The sequence below is a fragment of the Amphibalanus amphitrite genome, unplaced genomic scaffold, assembly GCF_019059575.1.
Source record: "Amphibalanus amphitrite isolate SeventyFive unplaced genomic scaffold, NRLGWU_Aamphi_draft 000027F_arrow, whole genome shotgun sequence".
In the NCBI taxonomy this organism is placed as follows: domain Eukaryota; kingdom Metazoa; phylum Arthropoda; class Thecostraca; order Balanomorpha; family Balanidae; genus Amphibalanus; species Amphibalanus amphitrite.
In genome coordinates, this window is record NW_024881523.1 from 795,834 (window position 1) to 816,080 (window position 20,247).

A 20,247-nucleotide genomic window follows, 5' to 3' on the forward strand; every position below is an offset into this window, starting at 1 on the left:
ATTGCGATAAAAGAATTTATCCTTACATTTCCAATCGAGGCGAAATGAATGATACGTCACTAGCGCCACACTTTGTTTTTCTTTCCACATAAATAAAATCACAGTTGCAACGATATTTGAGCATTTCCTTGGAGTGCACCTGCAACGTTAAAATGGACCGATTCTGGCGGCATGAGCTTTTTTATCTGCATGATAATTGCCGCGCTCTATCAGAAGATGGCCGTAACCCTATTTCATGTGGGAAAAAGTCGCATAACCTTTGAATCTAAGAGCTTTAGCCAAAAAAAAACAAATCGTCGGGAACAATATTAATTTGTGACTCATATTGCATATCACATAGGCGTAGGAACAGGGGGGGCCAGGTGGGCAAGTGCCCACCCACTTTTCGAGGTGGGGGGGCCAACCATGTGTTTTGGCCCACCCACTTTTTACTCGAGGCCCCTCGTCTCGATTTGAGAGGACGTCGTCACCTTCCAGAATAAACAAACTCCGTAAAAATAAGTTCCACGAATCCCCACGCACGGACTCCAAGGGGCCGTGATGGATCCAAGGAGGCCCTCTGTTCATACTTGTCAGTCGAAGCCCCTGAGACTGATGGCCTGAGAGGCCCTAGTGGATCTGAGGAGGCCCCAATATCCACACTGGTCTGGGGAGGCCCCTGACACTGGCAGTCTGGGAGGCCCCTCTATCCACACTAGTCAGGTGTCTGAGACTGGTGGTCTGGGAGGCCCCTCCATCCACACTAGTCAGAATAGGCCCCTGACACTGGCGGTCTAGCCGAGGCCCCCTACCCTCACTAGTCAGAGGAGGCCCCTCTATCCGCAATAGTCAGATGAGGCCCCTGAGATTGATGGTCTGGGAGGCCTATCCATCTACACTGTAGTCAGAGGAGGCCCCTGAGACTGATGACCTGAGAGGCCCTTATAATCACACCAGGCAGAAGAGGCCCATGAGACTGATGGACTGAGAGGCCCTTCTATTCATACTGGCCAGAGGAGACCCCCAAAACTTTCGGTCTAGGAGGTCCCTCAATCCGGCACCAGCCAGAAGAGTCCCCTGAGACTGATGGCCTGGGAAGCCCTTATATTCACACTAGGCAGAGGAGGCCCCTGAGACTGATGGTATGAGAGGCCCTCATATTCACACCAGTCAGAAGAGGCCCCTGAGGCTGATGGCTGTGAGGCCCTTCTGTTCATATAACTGGCCACTGGGGGCCCCTGAAAGCGGTGGTCTGGGAGGGCCCTCTATCCACACTAGTCAGAAGAGGCCCCTGAGACCGATGGTCTGAGAGGCTCTTATATTCATACTGGCCACAAGAGGCCCCTGAGACTGATAGTCAGAGAGGTCCACTCCTAATGAATCTGAGGGGGCCCTCTATCCACATTTACACTTTTCTAGGGAGGCCCCCGAGACTGATGGTCTGAGAGGCCCTTTTATTTATACTGTCCACAGGAGCCCCCTGAGATTAATGGTCTGAGAGGCTCTTCTATTTATACTAACCAGAGGAGGCCCCTAGGATTGATGGTCTAACAGGCCCTTCTATTTATACTAGCCAGAGGAGGCCCATGAGACTGATGGTCTGAGAGGCCCTTCTATTCAAACTAGGCAGATGAGGCCCCTGAGAATGATAGTCCGAAGAGCCATGCGGCGGCAACTGGCCGTGGCCATATTACGGCTCGGTAGGGCCCCACAGAGCTCATGAGAGCACCTCAAGGGCTCCTAAGTAGACACGCTTATCCCCATAAGGATGCCACGCCGGCTTCTGAAGGCTCCTTGTAGGCATCTAAGGGCCCTTTCCGGCCTCTAACGGCTCCACCCGCCTGTGGTGGCTCCACGCCAGTGTTTATGAGCGCCACACAGCGGCGCCTTTGAGGGTCATACTAGTGTCTCTTAGGGCCCTATATCGGTGGCTCTGGGGGCCCCACACCGGCGCCTCTATGGGCCACCACACCTGTGCATCTCAAGGCTCTATAGGTACATTTGAAGGACCCACACCGACACCTCTGAGGGCCCCACACCAGTATCTCGGAGCTCTGAAGGCCCCCAGTGACTCCGAGGACTCACCGGCTCCTGAGAGCACCATGTTGATGTCTAACGGCTCCACAAGGCCACTGAAGGCACCACACAAGCTCTCACTGAGCTCTAATGTCCATGTACCGGCCTCTGAGCGATTTAAGCCAGCGCATTCATAGCTCCACACCAGCAATTGTAAGAGCTTCACACTGAAGTATCTGAGGGTTCCACACCGGTGTCTCTAAGGGCCACATACCGGCATCTCTGAGGGCCCCATACCGGCGTCTCCGAGGGTCCACATCTGGTGGGCACCCATCAGCGACTGAAGGTCCCACACTGTCGACTCCGAGAGCCCCATCTGCGTCTGGGAGCACCTCTAAGTCTAATCTCTAAGAACCACAGCGGCTCCTCCGTACGAAAGATGGGCGTCTACATGCCAAAGGGGAGCGGTTCTGAGACAGTAGGGCACCTACGTGCAATAGAGGGGCGCCTATGAAGCCCATAGGGGCGCCTCAATGCGAAAGAGGGGCGCCTCTGAAGCCTACATATATGGGCGTCCACATGCAATAGAGATCTGCAGACTGCAATTGATCAATGCCATGGGGCCTGGGGGTGCATTCATAAGAAACAGGAGCGCCGGCATGGCAAAGAGAGGCGCCTTCAAGTGTCCATAAAAGAGAGACGTCTATGATAAGCGCACATTGTATGCGACAACGGGGCGACTGTGGGACATATAGGGATGTCTCTGATGACTATACATAGGGCGCTTATATGCCAAAGAGGGCGCCTATGAAGCTAATGGGGGCACCTGGGAAACGAGGAAGACATTTGTGTAAGGGTTTTCAGGGGTCATGCGCCGTTTGCGGCAAATAGATTCTAAAAAAATCGGAGGGGAATAAGTTTTAAAAATGGTGCGCGGACTTCCCGCACTGTTCGCTTAAGCGGTTACGCCCCTGGGTACATCTGCCCGAGCTCAGAAGCTAGATTTGGAGGTCATACTTGAAAGCAGCCAGCAGGACGAGGCAAAAGTTGGAGGCCCCTGAAAATAGGAGGCCCCCTGGAAAAGGAGGCCCCTTGACAGGGTGGCCCACCCACTTTTCATGACGTTCCTACGCCCGTGGCATATCAAATCAAAGCAAAATCAATAACAAAAATCACGGAAACAAACAAGAAAAATCACGAAAATAGCAACAGCGCCAGACTTCCCTATTTAACCCTAAATTACAAATCGTTAGTTGATGTAATCAGTTTCATCTCTTGGGAGGCACACAAACCTCTAGAAGAAATCCAAGACATACATGCAAACACATCCAGAAACAGGAAGATGGTGGCGAGTTCTGACTCCACTCACGCCTCAGGTCGCAGCGACACCGCCGGCGGAGCACATCTCCCGTCCGCCCGTCACAATGGCGTCAGCGCTAACAAGATGCAAATGAACCGTAATGAAGAGCAATAGGATAACTACAAGATGGCGGTCCCGTCCGCTGATTAGGTAAATTATGTGAGGCAGCGACACAAAGGCGCCAGCAGTGAGAGCCACGTCAGTGGTGCGCGCGAGCGCCGCTCGCCGGCAGAGAGGGACGCTGAATGGCCCGCGGCGCTATAGGGGGACGGGGAGGGGCGCGTTGAATGGCCGACGGCACGGCAATCCTCGCCTGGGCTCTCAGAGACACCCGTGCAGTTTTCCTCAGAGACGCTGATCCAATCTGAGAGTGATTGGTAGGATGTGTCTGGTGGCAATGGGACAAGAGACGCTAATGGAAACATCGTGCTTTCATATAGAAATATAAGTTAGAGCTAAATGTTACAGAGAAATAAGGCTCTAAAGCTCTAAAGACCCATGCTAAGCGGAGTTTTTAAGCAAGTCGTTGCCTGATAGACATATCATGAAAAATTATATTTAATGCAGAAAGGTAGGGTAGCATTTTACATAAAGGCATCTTTGTCATTACCCGACTTCACCTGTCTTGTAAAAGCGACTATCATTGCTGATTGCATGCCATTCATGTCGATATGTCTGGAGCCAGGCCAGCACCAAGCACCAAATAATGCTTCCACCACCAATCGCTTTAGCAGTCGGATGCTCTTTCTTAGCCGAGCACCTATAGATTATAACTGATGAGAGGATGATGCTGAGATTGGGGAGCGACTATATTAGAGAGCCAGGTATGTCGGACACTTCTTTGCAAAGCCAGTGCACGAAGTGGGCTTCATTGTTGCATCTAGTGTACAATGTCAGAAATATGACTGAGAGCGGGCGGCGGTTGGAGTGATTCATACATTCCTTCTTCTTGCATGTTGAACGATGAATTGCATGCATGACGGATATGTTGGCTCGGGAGGATCTGAGAATGCTGCCCCCGAGAGGCGGTCCGAGTTGTAGCTTCTATCGTCTCATATCATAGGGTATCTTTCTTTATGAAATTATATAAGCATTTATATCCGACTTCACGTGCAGTTGGGCAATGGCCGGTTGTCCTGTCGTATGTTCTGGCTAAATGAACAAAAAAGATAGGTAGGTACGCCGGAAACAAACCATTCACAAGATTTATGTATTCCTATGCGAGCACCTTAGAAAGCTTAGGTAGCATAGGTAACTAATAAATTCACTAAGGCAACTGACGGTCTGCGCTCGGCTCGCGTAGTTACGGCTCTTGCGAGATTAAGCGTTAGGTTTGGCACTTTTACATTTCCGGTTATATCTCAGAAACCAATCGATCTACGATGAAACCATTTTATTTTACACGATCATGGCCGGCTTGTTAGCCAACAAGTCGATCGCATCCTCAACACTTAAAAGCTTAAGACGACGAAGATATAGCCTGAAGTACACTAAATTTTCTAGGTGCAAAACCTACCGTTAAAACCCGCGAGACCTGAACTTCGCTCGCCGCTCGAGTTTGTGCTCTCGCTCGCTGCTCGCTGGTCGTGCGCCCGGGTCGGGTCGGGGGCGTCGCTGGCCGGGCCGTGCGGCTCGCCGGGCTGGCGCCACCGGACGGTGATACAGCACTGGCCCAGTGACAGGCTCGCCGCTATCGCTGTCAATCTGGCAGACCGCCTTTATGCCGAAATGAATTAATACCAGTGTTGGCCCGTCGGCCCGTCCGTCAGAGCGGCACATTCCGCGCCCCGCCGACGATAACATCGACTAATTGCTACCGAGGTGAGAACTTAATTTGCTACTGGTGCTGGCTGACGTTTTTGTGGCCTTTTTGTCACCTGCGGCGGCTCTGTGTTTACCGGCCAAAAACGGCGGCCAGCGATAGGCGTGTATTGATGAACGAGACGTGGTGCCGCCGGTCGGTAATGGGTCGACCGGTGACATCGCCGGATGGACCGGGACGCGGCCGCCGGGTCCGCACCCGCCGCTGACGGCAGGGCAGTGTCCGCCAGTGCGCTGATGACCAGGATAACCGATAATGAGCCGGCGCGTTACGCAGCAGAAACAGTGAATTAATAACTCAGTACTGGAGCAACACCAGTGCAAGTCCTGACAGTGTTTGAATTAGCATGGCTGGGGCGCATAATTGTCTTAGGAATTTACCATGCCGTTGTTCTCATTCGCTTGTGTCTTCAGTGACATACTGATGATAGCATATCATGCAGAATAGGATGCATTGCACTTCCATAAAGCAATGATTATTACAGGCTCATCGCCAGCATTAGCATAGTATTTCCGGCATGCATCCCGTTCACGTCGAGCTGACGGAAAGGGAAAGCTGAATCTGAGTTCCCTGAATTACGTATGACCAGGACCGCTGCCATTTTGACCGGACAGAGGTGATGACTGACAGGGGCTATTGAAGCCGGAACGGGTTAGGTGCCATTCTGACCGATGCAGTTAGTTAGTAATCGATACAGACCGGGAGAGGTAGTGTCTAACAGGGACAGGCATGGTCTGCCCGAGACAGCCGAAATCTGAAAATTCGGACCGGTGCGGCTTATTAAGACATGCAGAGCCTGACCCGGGCAGCTGAGACGGACAAGAGTAGCTGGGTTACCCTGACCGGAACTGCTATGAGCCAGAAATTGTATGTTACCGGTAAAGCTTAGTTTTGATTGGGACTTTGAGGTGACCCTGATCTGACAGAAACTGACCAATCAATTATGAATCTTGAAATAAGCATGAAAGAAATGTATTTCAGTTGAGACAAGTATAATAACACGGAACAAAAATGATAGACGAACGCGTTTCGGCTAATCACCGTCATCAGCGTCTAAAAGGAGAGCAAGAGGCACACATCGAGCAAATATCACAGTTCAATCGTTTTGATTTTTGCATACACTTTTAAACAAGCATGTTACAATGTGGACAATGTGACAATGACAATGTGTATTCTCTTAGGATTCTTTTAGGATATTTTCTCTTTATCAAAGGAAATGTAACCACATTGTAACATGCTTGTTTAAAAGTGTATGTAAAAATCAAAACGATTGAACTGTGATATTTGCTCGATGTGTGCCTCTTGCTCTCCTTTTAGACGCTGGTCGCTGATGACGGTGATTTAGCCGAAACGCGTTCGTCTATCATTTTTGTTCCGTGTTAGCATGAAAGAAACTCTTGGAGACAGATTGTTCACGCTTTCACATTCACGCGATCAATCAAATAAAATCGGCAAGTATACCAGTTATTCACGAGGTAGGTACACTTGTCCTTTTATAAAGCGTTTTGTAGCTTTGTGATGCTGAAATATTATTGCTTGATCTACACATGAAACGGTTCCAATGGGGCCAGTGAGACACCACGGAGATATTCCATCCACAACCATCGCACCTCATGTTCTGAGATGTCACAAAGGTGTCTCTGAGCCATGCCTCTGCCGAAGCCCACAGTCGCCGAATTACTGGGCCAGCCTCGATCGTCTGATCTCACCAACGGCTTTGTCCCCAGCGCGGCTTTGTTGGCTCTGCTAATACGGCATAAGAGCATTTCAGCAATTTTCATTCATATTTTGCGGTGGGGAGTGTCGGAAATTTGAGTCGTCCCTTTGGGCTTGTCTGACGTGTCTTGGTTTAACAAGGCTTTAGACGCGCTTCCAACGGCTCAAACCGCCGCCATTACAGCCGTCAAAGAGAACACGATAATCTTACATGGGACATTACAATATTAATCTCCCGCCCGCCATCGTGCGGTGGAAGTATCGAATTTATCGACGCGCCTGCGAGGGGGATGGGTGAAAAGCCATTTGACACCGGCCTGGTGGCGCTGAATGAAAGTTGTGATTAGATGTTGATAGTGACCGGGTAATGGCACCGCTCAAACCGTATCCACCAGCGGTGATGGCGGTCCCCGAGCCCCTATGGCTCGTGCGGCAGCGAACCTCCCCTCACCTGCCCCCCATCCACACACACACTCACGGCTCCAGCGGCAGACATTTGGTCTGCACCCCGACGGCAGGGGCTCGCAGCTTACGGCACTCCTGCGGTAAGTACAGGCACTCAGTCTAAGGCGCTCTTACGGCAAGACTGCACGGAAACATTCGGGGACTGTTCATTTTCTGATTTGTCTCGAAACGCGTAAGTATGGCTGCATGGTGGGAGTCGCTGTCTTTCTGGTCGTCGCTTTTTTACCACTCATCAAACGTGGGAATAGGTACAGCCCTCAGCACACTGCGTAGTAGGTATTCTTTTTTAACAAAACCGATAATAACTCAAAGGCTATGTTATCAGTCGATCGGAAATCACTTGACATAGATGCACCATGCTCCACTCCTTCGATTGGCTCTATCACTGAACAAAGTATACACCCAGTGTGGCAATAAAAATCAATAGTCTGCTTTTGGGGCCAGTATAAACTTTTGGGTATTGTTACCAAACTGGATGGAAAATGTATACCATGATACCTAAGCCAAATCTAATGTGCGGAGCATCGCGCGTCTTGCTGTTACGAGTGTGTACAGAGCTGTGCAAGGTTTGGTTACGTTGAAGCACACTATACGAGTGTTCTTAGGTGGTCGGCGCTTGTTTAGGCCTAGCTTCGGAGTTTCCGGCCCCAATGGCTACTTAAGAATCAACGTCCATGAGTGTCACCCAGTCACTACAGGGAATGATTCTCAATTGGATAACCGTTTTTTGTGCTCCTATGGATGCCACAAAGCAGACAGACCCCAGAAAGAGACTTACCGTCGCCCATCAAACATTAACGTAAACGACGAGGCAATAACAATTTTCAACGTGTTCTTATAGCCTATGGATCAAGTTTTGTACCAAAATATTATTTATTTGTTCTAATTTACTTAGCGCTTACAATCCTAAAAAGATAGGGTTAAAGGCAGTCAGTTTTACTTCTTTTCCTCGAGCAGGTTTTTTTCAGTTACGTTATGCTTTCATTTTAACCTCGCCGGCACAGGCCATTTTGTGTCCTTCGACGGCACGAGGGGAGGGGGGTGGTACGACCCCCGCCTCGCGTTTGGCCCCTGATCGAGCTAGAGCTTCGCGGAAAAAATGAGCGTGCTGCCCGCCACAGGAGAAAGCCGATGATACCCGATTTTAAGGTCCTATGTCATCGGTTGACCTTCCAGGTCAAGTCAATGACCCAAAAGTCGGGAAAATCTGGATCTGTTAGAACGTTGTAAAGTGTGGCTGCTATGGGTTTTTCGGGGTGCTGATTGATTACGATTATCATGTTAGTTTCGATCACAGATGATGTCTTTATGCATTTAGGCCAGGTCCGGTCAGGTCAGGTCAGGTCAACCAGTAGGGGTCGTGACGGGTATTCGTAGTACGTGTCAACCGCCTCTGACAGCTTCGTAACATGTTACGAAGCCACATGTTACATTCTCTATAAAAAAAACTGCGGTCAAAAAGTGATGGTGACTCACCTTTGGTCACAGCTAAAACAAAATTTGAGATATGGTGTAGGCTTCATGAAAAGAACGAAATTCAAAGTAGCTGCCAATTACCATGTTATCAGGTTTTTTGGAAGCTTCGATAAGCTTATGAAATAAAACTTTTTCTTTCCTGCGCTGACATTGGCAAAAAAGGCACTATCGGACGCTTTTCATTACCATCGGGATCATTAATCCCATTTTCATCATTTTAAAGCCCTTCTGATAGAGCATCGCCATATTAACCGCTCTGTGCTTTAACTCATTTGGTCTTCACATCAATGAAAAGTTCTTTCTGTCATTTGCGAGGATTACGGCAAACGTTCAACAGTATCCGACCCTGTGAGGACAAATAACGATGAACTTCGCTTCTTGCGGTAAGTAGATGGCGATGCGTTGCCGCTTGGCCGATAGCGGCTCTTCCTTTCAATTTCTCCATTTCTTGTGATTCTATGGATGTATGCCGCAAATGCGAGCAATGTGTCTTCGCAGGAGTTCCGACCCGGTCGTACATCAAAGCTTCATACACGAGCCGAACGGATCAGAAGACAAAAGGGCTGACCACCTAATAAAGAACTGTGTTCTTTCTGCCTGACCATGCAGGTCTGAAAAAAAATGATTTCAGGACAAGTGTCGAGGTGACATTTGACTGGACGAAAAGACCTATAACCGAAAATAACATTTATTTTCATTCTCCCTTTTCTGTTTATATGGAATTCCTTGTTTGATTTACTTCCCAAACCAAAACCAGCATTTAGTAGGGTAGCCTGGGGCAAGACGCCCCAGATAATTTATTTTGCTACATAACTTTTGTCCTACATCACCTGGAAGGCCAAATTTGTGCTCAATGCGTTCTTTGGACATTTTACTTTAAATTCCACCCCTCAAATTCATTCACTCATGATCGGACTCCAAGCTAGGAAGTGATTTGTGAAGCAACTGCAAATGGGGCATTTTGCCCCAACCCCAGGGCAAAACGCCCCACGGCCCGGGGCAAGAAGCCCCATACTCTAGATTAAAGATTAAACATGCTAGTTGACCAAATCTTATATGAGAGGTCCGTTAGACCTTGGGAGGCACGGCACTGAAGTTAGCACCTTCCATCCTATCAGGTGTTCAGCTATGACACTATTGTATGAGCAGGTTTTTCACCTGCCTCATAAGGCCAAATAATAAATTATTGCCATGCAACTGTCAACCAAATACTTCCTTTGCCATCCGGTTGCTGAGAAAACTACACATAAATGCATAGAAACTTACTGTTTGCCAGCTACCGAACATTAGGAAATGGGTAGTACGAACAACACATGAGGCAAAACGCCCCATGAGGCTTTTTGCCCCGCGACCTACTGGGGCGTTTTACCCCATCACGTAGTTCGGTCAGAAAACAACGCCTTGCACTCCAGCAAGACATAATTTAACACGAACCAACCCGGCATTATAAGCGTTAGATAATAGTTGTTCAAAATACATAAAAGTCGTTAACCTGATGTGGACCATAAAAGAACGCCATGATGCATAACCTGACAACAAAACATAAAAATCACTCCAAAAACACATTTTTGGCTATATCTCCCTAAGGAGTCATCACAATTTCTTTCCAGTCTGGTCATATAATGATCATATAGTGCACGTTTTATAGAAGAGAGAATATTTCCCCAGATCCTTGCCAGTTCCGAGAAACATCGGTGAGGCGTTTTACCTCGGCGGGGCGACTTGCCCCGGTCTACCCTACACCTTTTTGCACTCAAAATAGGCATCTTTTCATTCAATTTCGGCGAATTGCATTCAATTTTAGCGATCTCTCATTTGCTTCGAATAGAGAGATCGCTAAAATTGAATGCAATTCGCCGAAATTGAATGAAAAGATGCCTATTTTGAGTGCAAAAAGGTGTACTCCGAGGCACCTATTATTCTTTAGTCAAGATGCCACGCCCATTTCGGGCGCTGCCGAGCAGTGTTTCCCTATCGTGAGCGTGGCGGCAGCCGACGACTCTCTCGGCAGCCATCGCCGCTGCGGTGCCGGGTGATAGGATTACACTCGCAGCTCGCGCACCTAATGGGCACTGGCTGCCGGAGCCGGTCGGGGCGCCACTCCCGGTCACTGGATACTACCCCATTACGGTGCTGTCAACGCGACCGGCGAGGCGCCGCCGCGTCGCCGCAGGCCGGGTCGATTGGTCTATCCACGGCGTGAGATGGCTGCAGTCAACCAGACACCTCCGGTGGGTTTGATGGGAGACGGAAGACGAGATGGCTGCAGTCACCCAGCCGGAGCCATCTCTCGTGGGGTTTGTGGATTGTGGAAGTCGTCCTCTGAATGCCTCGCGATCAATGTAAGCGCCACTAGCAATATTTGGTTATTCCAGTGGAGAAGGAGATGGTGTCTAAAATTGAAATGGTGTGATGGAAGGGGGTGTAGAAAAGTTCCTCAAAACCGTGACCGGCAAGTCGGATGGATGGAGCGAGAAAGATGGAAATATCGCTTGGAAAGCCCGTGAATGTCGCAGCTAGATGATATGCCAGTTCTGGGCGCAGAGATGTTAATGAAAGTTCTTCAATCAAAACAAGAAGCCAACTGCCAAGAGGCCACGTGATATACCATTTTCGTTAAATGTCAGTCATCATCGTAGATCTCATCCACGTATGAAATATTCGATAAGAAATTGTTATGTTGCGATATGCTGCACTACGAACAAACGAAATTCCACTTAAGTGAACTTTGCACCTACCACATTGTGTGCGCTGTGCATTTCGGTCTGATCATAAACGGACTTTGTGCACGACTTTCTCAGCCATTCACAGGGACATTTACCGGCCAATTCGGGGGTTCAGTTATTTCTCCTCCTCTTACCTTGGGTATGCTTCCATGGCCGCAGCATCCGTCTGTGGTCGGGACTAGAACAGAGAACTTGATCGTCTTCCCCGTCATTGAAAAGGGATTGGGATGCTGACATCTCGAGCTCCACAGCACACGATTCCATCTTTTCCGCGTGAGGTTTAGAACTCACGTCCTTCACAGAGCACGGCACTACAGCTCACTGGACTGGTGGGCCGGGAACGCACTATTCGCGCTACGCCCTAGCCACAGCGCGGTATTGCGGGATAGCCGCCGGCACGGGGCAGGTCGGGGCGGTTCGGGTCAGGTCGGCTCGCCGGGCGAGGGCACGACCGAACCGGCCAGGGTCAGATCAGGGTCGAAAAGCTGGCTGTGTTTGAGTGTGCTATGCTATGATGCGTCTTGCTGGACTCTGCTAAATAAATGCTGTGATCGTATTTAACCCTCGCGGGCCCGGGGGGGGGGCGTTTTTCGCCCCCCCCCCCTGGTGAATATTTGCGATAGCTCTCGAACGCTTAGGGATAGGAAAGCCAAACTTTCAGTACCTTTTTTCCCATCAATTTGACATCTTCTGAAGTAAAAAATTTGGACCTAGCCCCCTTGATGACGTCACAAGGTCCATTTTGCTAGACCCCTGCACGGCAAACTTTGGAGTCACAGACTCAAACTTCAAATAACTGCTAAAAATATAGTTTTAGAGATAAAGACAAATTACGAGCACGGTTGTGTAGCGTTTGACCTAGAGAAAAATAGAAAAATAGTTTTGGTGACCTGAGGTCAGAGGTCAGGTCAACGACCCCGACATGTGGTTTTAGTTTTTCGCAAATAACTTCGACAGTGGTACCATCGCATTCGCCTTGTCAAGCCGCGTCGAATGATATATATTTTGTTCGGAAAAGGTCAAATTTTATGTTGACCTCATTTGACCTCGAATGACCTCTGGTTGACCTTAACACATGAAAGGTCGTTTATGATGGATTTGTACCCGCTGATCACGAATCTGGCATCTATTTTCCTCTAAGCCTTCATTTAGAGCTTCCGGATGGCAAAATTGTCTTATTTATTATTACTATCTTGAATCAGTGAAATAGCCTCTAGCAGGGATACTCTTCTGTGACCTTGACCTTTGAGCAGCCTTGTATCGTAAGATGAACCACAAATAGGGAACTGATGAGCCTCAAAACATTTCAAAACATCTTTGAAGCTAGCACGCAAGATGTGCGAAAATGTGCCAAGTTTGAGGTCAATTCTGAGTGTGACCTTGACCTTGACCTTTAATTTTGAGCACATTTTCGGAATCCTCAGATTCTCTCCTTTCGTTTGACACCTAATTTTGCCGGTTTGATGCAGCCTGCCGTCCTCTAGAAGGCTTACTTTGATATCACTACACATGTGCCGGTATTTGCCTTTGACCTTGACCTCTGACCTTGAAAATTGACCTGAGGTCAAAAATTTTAGATGCTTTAGAATCGTCCCGTAAGGACCTTTCGTTTGGTATCGCTTTTGTTTCCGTAGCTCCCTTATTTACGGAGTTAGACAGGGGGGCGAAAAACGCCCCCCCCCCCCGGGCTGCGGTGGTTGGGATTACCCCCCGGGCCCGGCCGGGTTAAAGAATTCTGCTTCACCTGACCAGCAAGAGTTTATATTTAAATACTTCGATTGCATACCGTCAAAGAATCACAAAAACGGATGACAAATGTGGAAATCATATCTACGAATTTTGTCGTCCCATACGACAGATAATGTCCTCGAACTACTGGCATCTAGTGTCGAACGATCTATCATGGGTTTGGTGTAAAACGAACTGAGAGTGCTGCTGAACCTGATTAAATCTAAGTGATTGAAGGGTGCCTGATTAAATCTGATTCCATGCTGAAAAACGACTGATGTCTAATATAGCGCTCACCTTGACCCTTTACCGTAAACACTTCTTACACACAATTCAGTGCTCACCAAAACACTGTTTACCGCAACCATGTTGTATTTATGCACTCATGATCGTACGCATTTGACTAAATTGGCTAAAACCTCTGGCCGCAGTGATGTGGCGCCTTTGATCTGGCTCCCGTGGCTCGGCCAGGTTTCTTCCTCTGCGCCCGATCAGGGCCGCTCGCCGCTGGCCAGTCGGCGCTCGATGTCGTCAATGACGACCAGCAGCTCCGTCACCGAGTCGATGACGTAGTGACAGCCGCAGTCGGTCATGATGTCGTAGGCGCGCTTCATGCGTCTCTGCACCTCCTGGCGTGGGGTGACCGCCAGCTGCGCGGCCGACAGGCCCACGTAGTTACCCTGTGGACATACAGTGAGGCTTATATGACACATTTCCAACCGATCTGCGAACTGCGACAGTCAAAGCAGCGTAGTAGCTGGCGCTTCGGGGTATGTAAGTACATGAGACAATGCCTGAGCTCCAAACATGGTGTTGGCCGCTCTATTCTCTGCAATATGTTATTCCCTTTCATTCTCAGGCCAATTCGAGGCAAATGCACCCCCTGATAGGATGGTGAAACCATAAAAACTATAAAAATGAGTTTCTACTGATGATGCAGAATAGACAGTGTCTGTCAGCCAAAATGGTGTCCGACCCTCCCCTCGTTCGGCCCAACAATAGCGATAGATGCGACATCTGCCAGTAGAGTGCAGGGCTCGCCGAATCCATAGTTCGGTGCTTGGCCGCTTGCTAGTTCCAATGGTGGCGCTGCAGCCGGGGTGCAGCCGCTACTTTAGGGGTAAGAACGACCGTTCCAGCTACCATATACCATTTTGTCCCTAGGGGACCCGTTTTGCTTGCCGCCCGTAACATTACTCGGAGGACGGAGACCCATTGCACCTGACGGCCCATACAATAAAGACCCTAGCCGTTCCACCACTGGGTACCCGTTCCATATCCCGTTCCACTCCTGGGAATCAGTTCCACTTTTCGCTTCACCACTGAGTAGTAAATACCCCGTTCCACTTGCCGTTTTGACGACACCGACGGTCCAGCAGCCGGCGGCCAGCCCCTCCCGGATGCCGTCCACCGTGTCGTCTACTTTGACGATGGCCTCGATGGGGCTGACGTTGAGTCGGATGGCGTTCAGCCACACCATGTGCGGCAGCGGACGGGCCGCCGGCACTTCGTCGGCGGTGACGCTCACGTCGGGACTGAAACCCTTGCGCGCCGCGATCGGCTGCGGGTCGAGGTCAGAGGTCAGTCTTAGCGGCATGTCTGTCACCTTGACAGTCGTCCTTACCTAACCACGAGCCAGCCCACCCTCCCCTACTAACTTTCCACTAAACGGAAAAATCAAGTTTGGGCAGGTTGAAAATTGGGAGTCTGTCATCTGTAAGAATCTGCGATATAATTCACAAGGTAACTTTCCATATCATGCTGATAGTGAAAAAGAACTTCGAAGGGCTGCAGCGAAATGGTGAGTTTTATAGTGCAAGTAATGATATATCTATGAGCTGTTGCCGTTTCGGTCGACCGTTTCGAGCAATGTTTTTTTTTTTTATAACTTCTTGCTGTTTCGAAGTTCGATGCATGAGAGGATAATAAGCTGACTAATTTGTGACCAATGTATGTAGCTCAGCAATATTAGTTTAGTGCTGCTCGTTGCTGCACCTAAGTTTCACTTTCCAGGACCTCCTTTTGCTTATTACAGCATTCCAGTTTTAACCCTCGCCGGACCTATTGGTTTTCTACATACGCGCCGGCCGAGGGGGGGACGGGTACGACCCCCCCCCCCCCTCGCCGTTTCGCCCCTGGTGGAGCTAGCGCGTTGCGGAAAAAACTAGCGTGTGCGCCGTTACGAGACGCAGAGATTGGAACCCGATTTTAAGGTCCTAGGCCAACCGGTGACCCTGAGGTCAGGTCAAGTGCCCCAAGGTACGGTTCAGTTTTTGGTGAATAACTTCGCAAAAAAAAACGGCCACAGAGCCGCGATTTTGGCAGCATCGTGTTCGCCTCGCTCAGGCGCGTCGAATGATATACTTTTTGCTCGGGTCAGGTCAACTTAGGGTGTTGACCTCAGGTCAAGGTCAGGTCAGCGCCCCAGGTCACGAAGTTGGTCTAAAGAGGTCATGTCGCATATCATTCGCTTCGGCAGGTCTTCTTGAGTCCATTGGTGGCTTTCCCCGACTCGCTAGCTCAATTTGATCAAGAGTTATTGACAAAAAACTAATATGACCTTGATGACGTCATAAATGACGTCACACAAGGTCAACATTGCAAAAGTGACGCATCTAACCTTGCAAGGAGTGCATCAAATCACGATTCTGTGTGCTTGAGATAGTTGGAGATCGTTCCCGGCGCCAGAATAGCAGTTTTCATTTCCCCCCACTGATTTATAATGGTGAGATCACGAAAATGACCTGACCTCATATGACCTTTAGGAGAAATCCGAGATATACAAGTTGTGAGACCCATAATGGATACTAGATCCTGCAAGTTTCATTTCCCTGTGACATCTCCTCTGGCAGTGAGGGCGTTGCGAAGTTGCGACATCTGAAGACCGTGCAGAGTTTCACTTATGACGTCATAGGTCAGGGACCTGACCTGACCCAAAAATGCGGTTGGTGTCAAAAGATCCGGTTTGAATCAAAGGTCAGGTATGCCAAGTTTCAGCTCTCTATCCAGCATGTTCGGAGCTATCGTGAAGAACCCTATGGGGGGGGGCGGGCCGGCGAGGGTTAAATTTCAAAACAGGCATAACCCTGTCATAACCCTGTCGAACTGTGTTGATTTTCAGAGAGGCATGTAGGTAGTGCAGTCATGTAGCTTGTTATCGGCCAGCAGAACCTGCCCGTGTGCCGCCGGAAGGCTGACCCCGCCCCACCGGTTGCCGGCCGGTGTCAGGGTACGTCGGACCGCCTGTCACCACTCTGTTCAGCCCAGCGACCCTCTCAAGGACGCTGCCCCACCTACCGCATGTATAATGTCAACAAATCTACATATGAAGTCTGTGCTGACTGGGTGAGATGTACCAGCCGCGGGGCCGAGCAGGTCACTGTAACAGTGGCGTAATGACTGTGGAAAAGGCCGGTAAAATTTACAGTGTTTATTTGTGAGTCAGTTCAATATCACTTTCAGGGAACGTCGCTAAAAAATTTAAAAATTGGACGGCATTTCTGGAGAAGCGATTCGTTTTCTTTGCAGGTTCTTGAATTTATAGGTCCCTACCAGTAATTGTAGATTAAGTGAGACGCATTTTCCGAAATATATTGATTTGATATGATGTGGCATGTGATAATGTGAGTTAGAATAGAGGAATGAGTATAATGTCGTATCCTTTCACACCATGTATCGCTGACCTCACTGATGACGTAACAACGTCACTGATGATATAACATACGTTTAACTACAAACACCCTCGAGCATGAAACACGAAACTGACCACGGGCCTGTGTATGCCGAGGTCAAAATATACAGACGTCCGCGACAACATACCATCAGCCGGTCGAGGATGGGCCGCACGAACCCGGTGCAGGAGCCGATCTTGATGCCCCGATCTCTCAGCTCCTCCACCGTCTGCGGAACGTTGGTGATGACGTCAGCGTGCGTCTCCAGAGCCTCGATGTTTTTCGGCACGAACTTGGCGTACATGCGGTCGACATCGTCCTTGGTCGGCTCTCGGTCGAACTTTTCCACCCATCGGCGACGAACAGTGGGCATCTCCAGCATTTTCTCAATGTGCGTCTGCAGGCAGCGAGAGCATCATGTCAGGTATTTGGAATTTGATGTGCCACCGAGGACAGAAAATTAAGATTATTAAAAGGTGATGCTGTCAAAACAGCGACACGAGAGTTCTAGCACTAGAGAACTACAGGATTTATAATTACGGACACCTACCTATATCTACACTACAACTTATTGTGCGGATGAAATTCTAAGATTAATTCCACTTGACTTTTTCGCTATTCCATCGTAGGAACTTATTCACCCCAACTTTCATTTACATCGATGATAAAGCTTAACTAACTAACGAATGGTTAATGCAAGTTTACCGTTTATTTGTTTTTATTATTTATATATATTTATTTATTTATTTATTTATCATTATTATTTTCTTTTTATTTATTTATTTTTTTCCTTTCATGTGGAGCATCACTCATCATCATGACGTCCGACGTCCGTTTCACATCAGCTATTTACCCTTTTGTGCATGCCCATCGGCTCTCTGACTTCATTGTCCGTCACTGCAATGCCCTCTTCTTCAAAAATGGCGCGGAATGCCAGCGCTGGCGCCATCACACCTGTGTCCACGACGGTACCTGTTGGAGCCACGGGGGGGGGGGGCGTCACTCGGATACAGAACAACATGGGGTCACCACTCGGCACTCACCAGTCACCATAATCAAGATCGTATCGTATGCACAAACGGAATGTGGCGTCTGGTCTCTGAAGAAGGACGACCTTTATAAAGAGTGAGGTGCAATCTGCACCATAATTTCGCTACGAAATGTTACTTTAGAGTTTAGGGAGAAAAAAACTGGTGCATGACCTGGCTGCATGCATGCCGATTGCCGGTCGACAGCTTTCATATATGGGTAAGCATATAAGTGGCGACTGGTGAAGGTCCCCATCCTTAGCGACACTCGAGCGGCACTCGAGCGGCACTCGCTTTCCGGCCATGCCATACCTATGCAGCCCGGCACGTCAGGCCCATAAAGTGTCTGACGTGACATTATCAGCGACACGGCCCGGCACGGTACGGTCACACATGAGATGTATCCAGCGAGCATCGCACGCCGCCCAGTGGGCTGTCAGACCGGTCCTCCCCCCCCCCCCCCTACCACTACCACTGCAACCACTATTACCTGGGTGCAGCTACTTCAGCTAAGTTAGCGAGTGACCTTGCGTAGGAAAGCAAGGTTGAGAGTGTATATTTGAGGACGACTTTACATTTATTTTGAGGTTTCTTGTTTGCATGGTATCGCTTACAACGTAAGCGAAATGTACGTTTTTAGCTGTATAAATAAATGCTCTTACCTGCCCAGTCGAAGATGACAGCCTTCACTTTGCCAATGTATGTGCGTTTCATGCGATATTCGGCTTCCATGATGATTTTCTGTCAGAGGAAAGAGAAGATTGATAGAGGTTGATGATGAATAATGGTCATCACACATATAGCTGGTCAATGGCTACTAGCCATTGGCTAGGTCACAAAAGTCAATGAGCCAACAATGTTGAATTTGAAACTACTGCTCAATATAGTTTGTAAAATCAAGCACTTTTATCAAATGTGCTAACAAACTTCGTGTACCTATATCATGTTCAATTACCCTCATTCCTTCATACACAGGCCGATTAGCGAGCAAAAGCGAACAGTACCTAACTACATCAGTGAAAATATACTCGTAAAGAAGGCAAGCTGGGATAAGCGGGCAGTCACGATTTATGGCATGATCTTTATCAAAGTAATCATTTAATTTTAATAAAAAGTAGTTAGCTTCATCTACATTTTACAAATATCATTTTGTACGCGTTTTATACAAGTCGCACTATCATAATTAACCCTGTAAAATAAAGCGGCATCCCACAACGTAACAAAAAACATGTAGATGCACGCATGCTTCGCTGCATCGATATGTACCCACGAGAAAATCGGTCATCCTGTGATCCCAGACCTGGCACAATGCACATCACGTATAAACCCTTATGTCGTCAACCACTACACGAGGTATATATGCCTGACTACGCGAGTCGGGTCGTCATTGCGTTACGTAAACGGGCAGCTCACCGGGTAGATGTGTGTGAGAAGACGTAGTCCAGCAGTAGCAGCCTTGGTAGAGGCGACGGCCGTCCGCCAGGTCGAGCCACTACAGGACTAGTGAGACCCTCCTCCTGTGAAGGCCACCCCGCTGCCCGCCTGCCCGTGCCCCCTCCCCCCCCCCCCCCCCCAGCCGGCAGTCGATCTGATATAAACATAGCTGAAGGGCGCACGGCAGGCGACGGTACGGGGTTCCTGTGAAGTGGTGCTTACTGTTCACTTCGCACGAAGAGACGGAGAACGGGAAGTCATCAGTAATGTTTTATTCTGACAGCAATATCTTTCATGTGCAAATGTCTTGAAACGTATTGTTCGCATGAATGCATGCGTATTTTTAATGGAAAAGTAAAAATGGCATTAAGTTATGAGCCTTGATATACCAACGATCAGCAGTATTAAATTTAGTTGAAGTCTCATAATGAGGTTAGGAATAGGTAAAAAGCTAAGCGAACGGATTATCGAACGGTAGAAAGCGTCTGGCCTCATCAATGCCTCGTTCAACTTTAATGAAGAGCTCTCGTGCTCCAAGTGATCAAAGCCCTGGGTTAGGCCTAACTACTGAGGAGACAGCCTACCGCCTCTGCTATTTCGTTTTTACGCCTACATCTACACCGGATCTGTCGTGACTTGTGTCACAGGGCTGCGGAGTTGATGGATTTTCGGCGACGCCGACTTCGACTCTGACTCCGACTTTCAAAAACTAACTCCGACTCTGACTCCGTCTCCAGGCAGAATTGTTGACTCCGACCGACTCCAACTCCGACTCCGACTCCGCGGACCTGGCATGGCTGCCAAGTCGATGGATTTTAGGTGACCC

At 48.9% G+C, this 20,247-nt stretch overlaps 1 protein-coding gene across 1 annotated transcript; it reads right to left on the reverse strand.

Annotated features, from left to right (window-relative positions):
• Positions 1-13,642: 13,642 nt before the first annotated feature.
• Positions 13,643-19,498, reverse strand: LOC122364279 (phosphonoacetaldehyde hydrolase-like). Its single transcript, XM_043334507.1, has 6 exons — positions 19,401-19,498; positions 18,650-18,728; positions 17,813-17,931; positions 17,108-17,356; positions 14,640-14,849; positions 13,643-13,968 (listed from the first exon to the last, which is right to left on the reverse strand). The coding sequence occupies exons 2-6, from the start codon at positions 18,717-18,719 to the stop codon at positions 13,780-13,782; spliced, it is 837 nt and encodes a 278-aa protein (XP_043190442.1). The 5' UTR covers positions 18,720-18,728; positions 19,401-19,498; the 3' UTR covers positions 13,643-13,779.
• Positions 19,499-20,247: the final 749 nt, after the last annotated feature.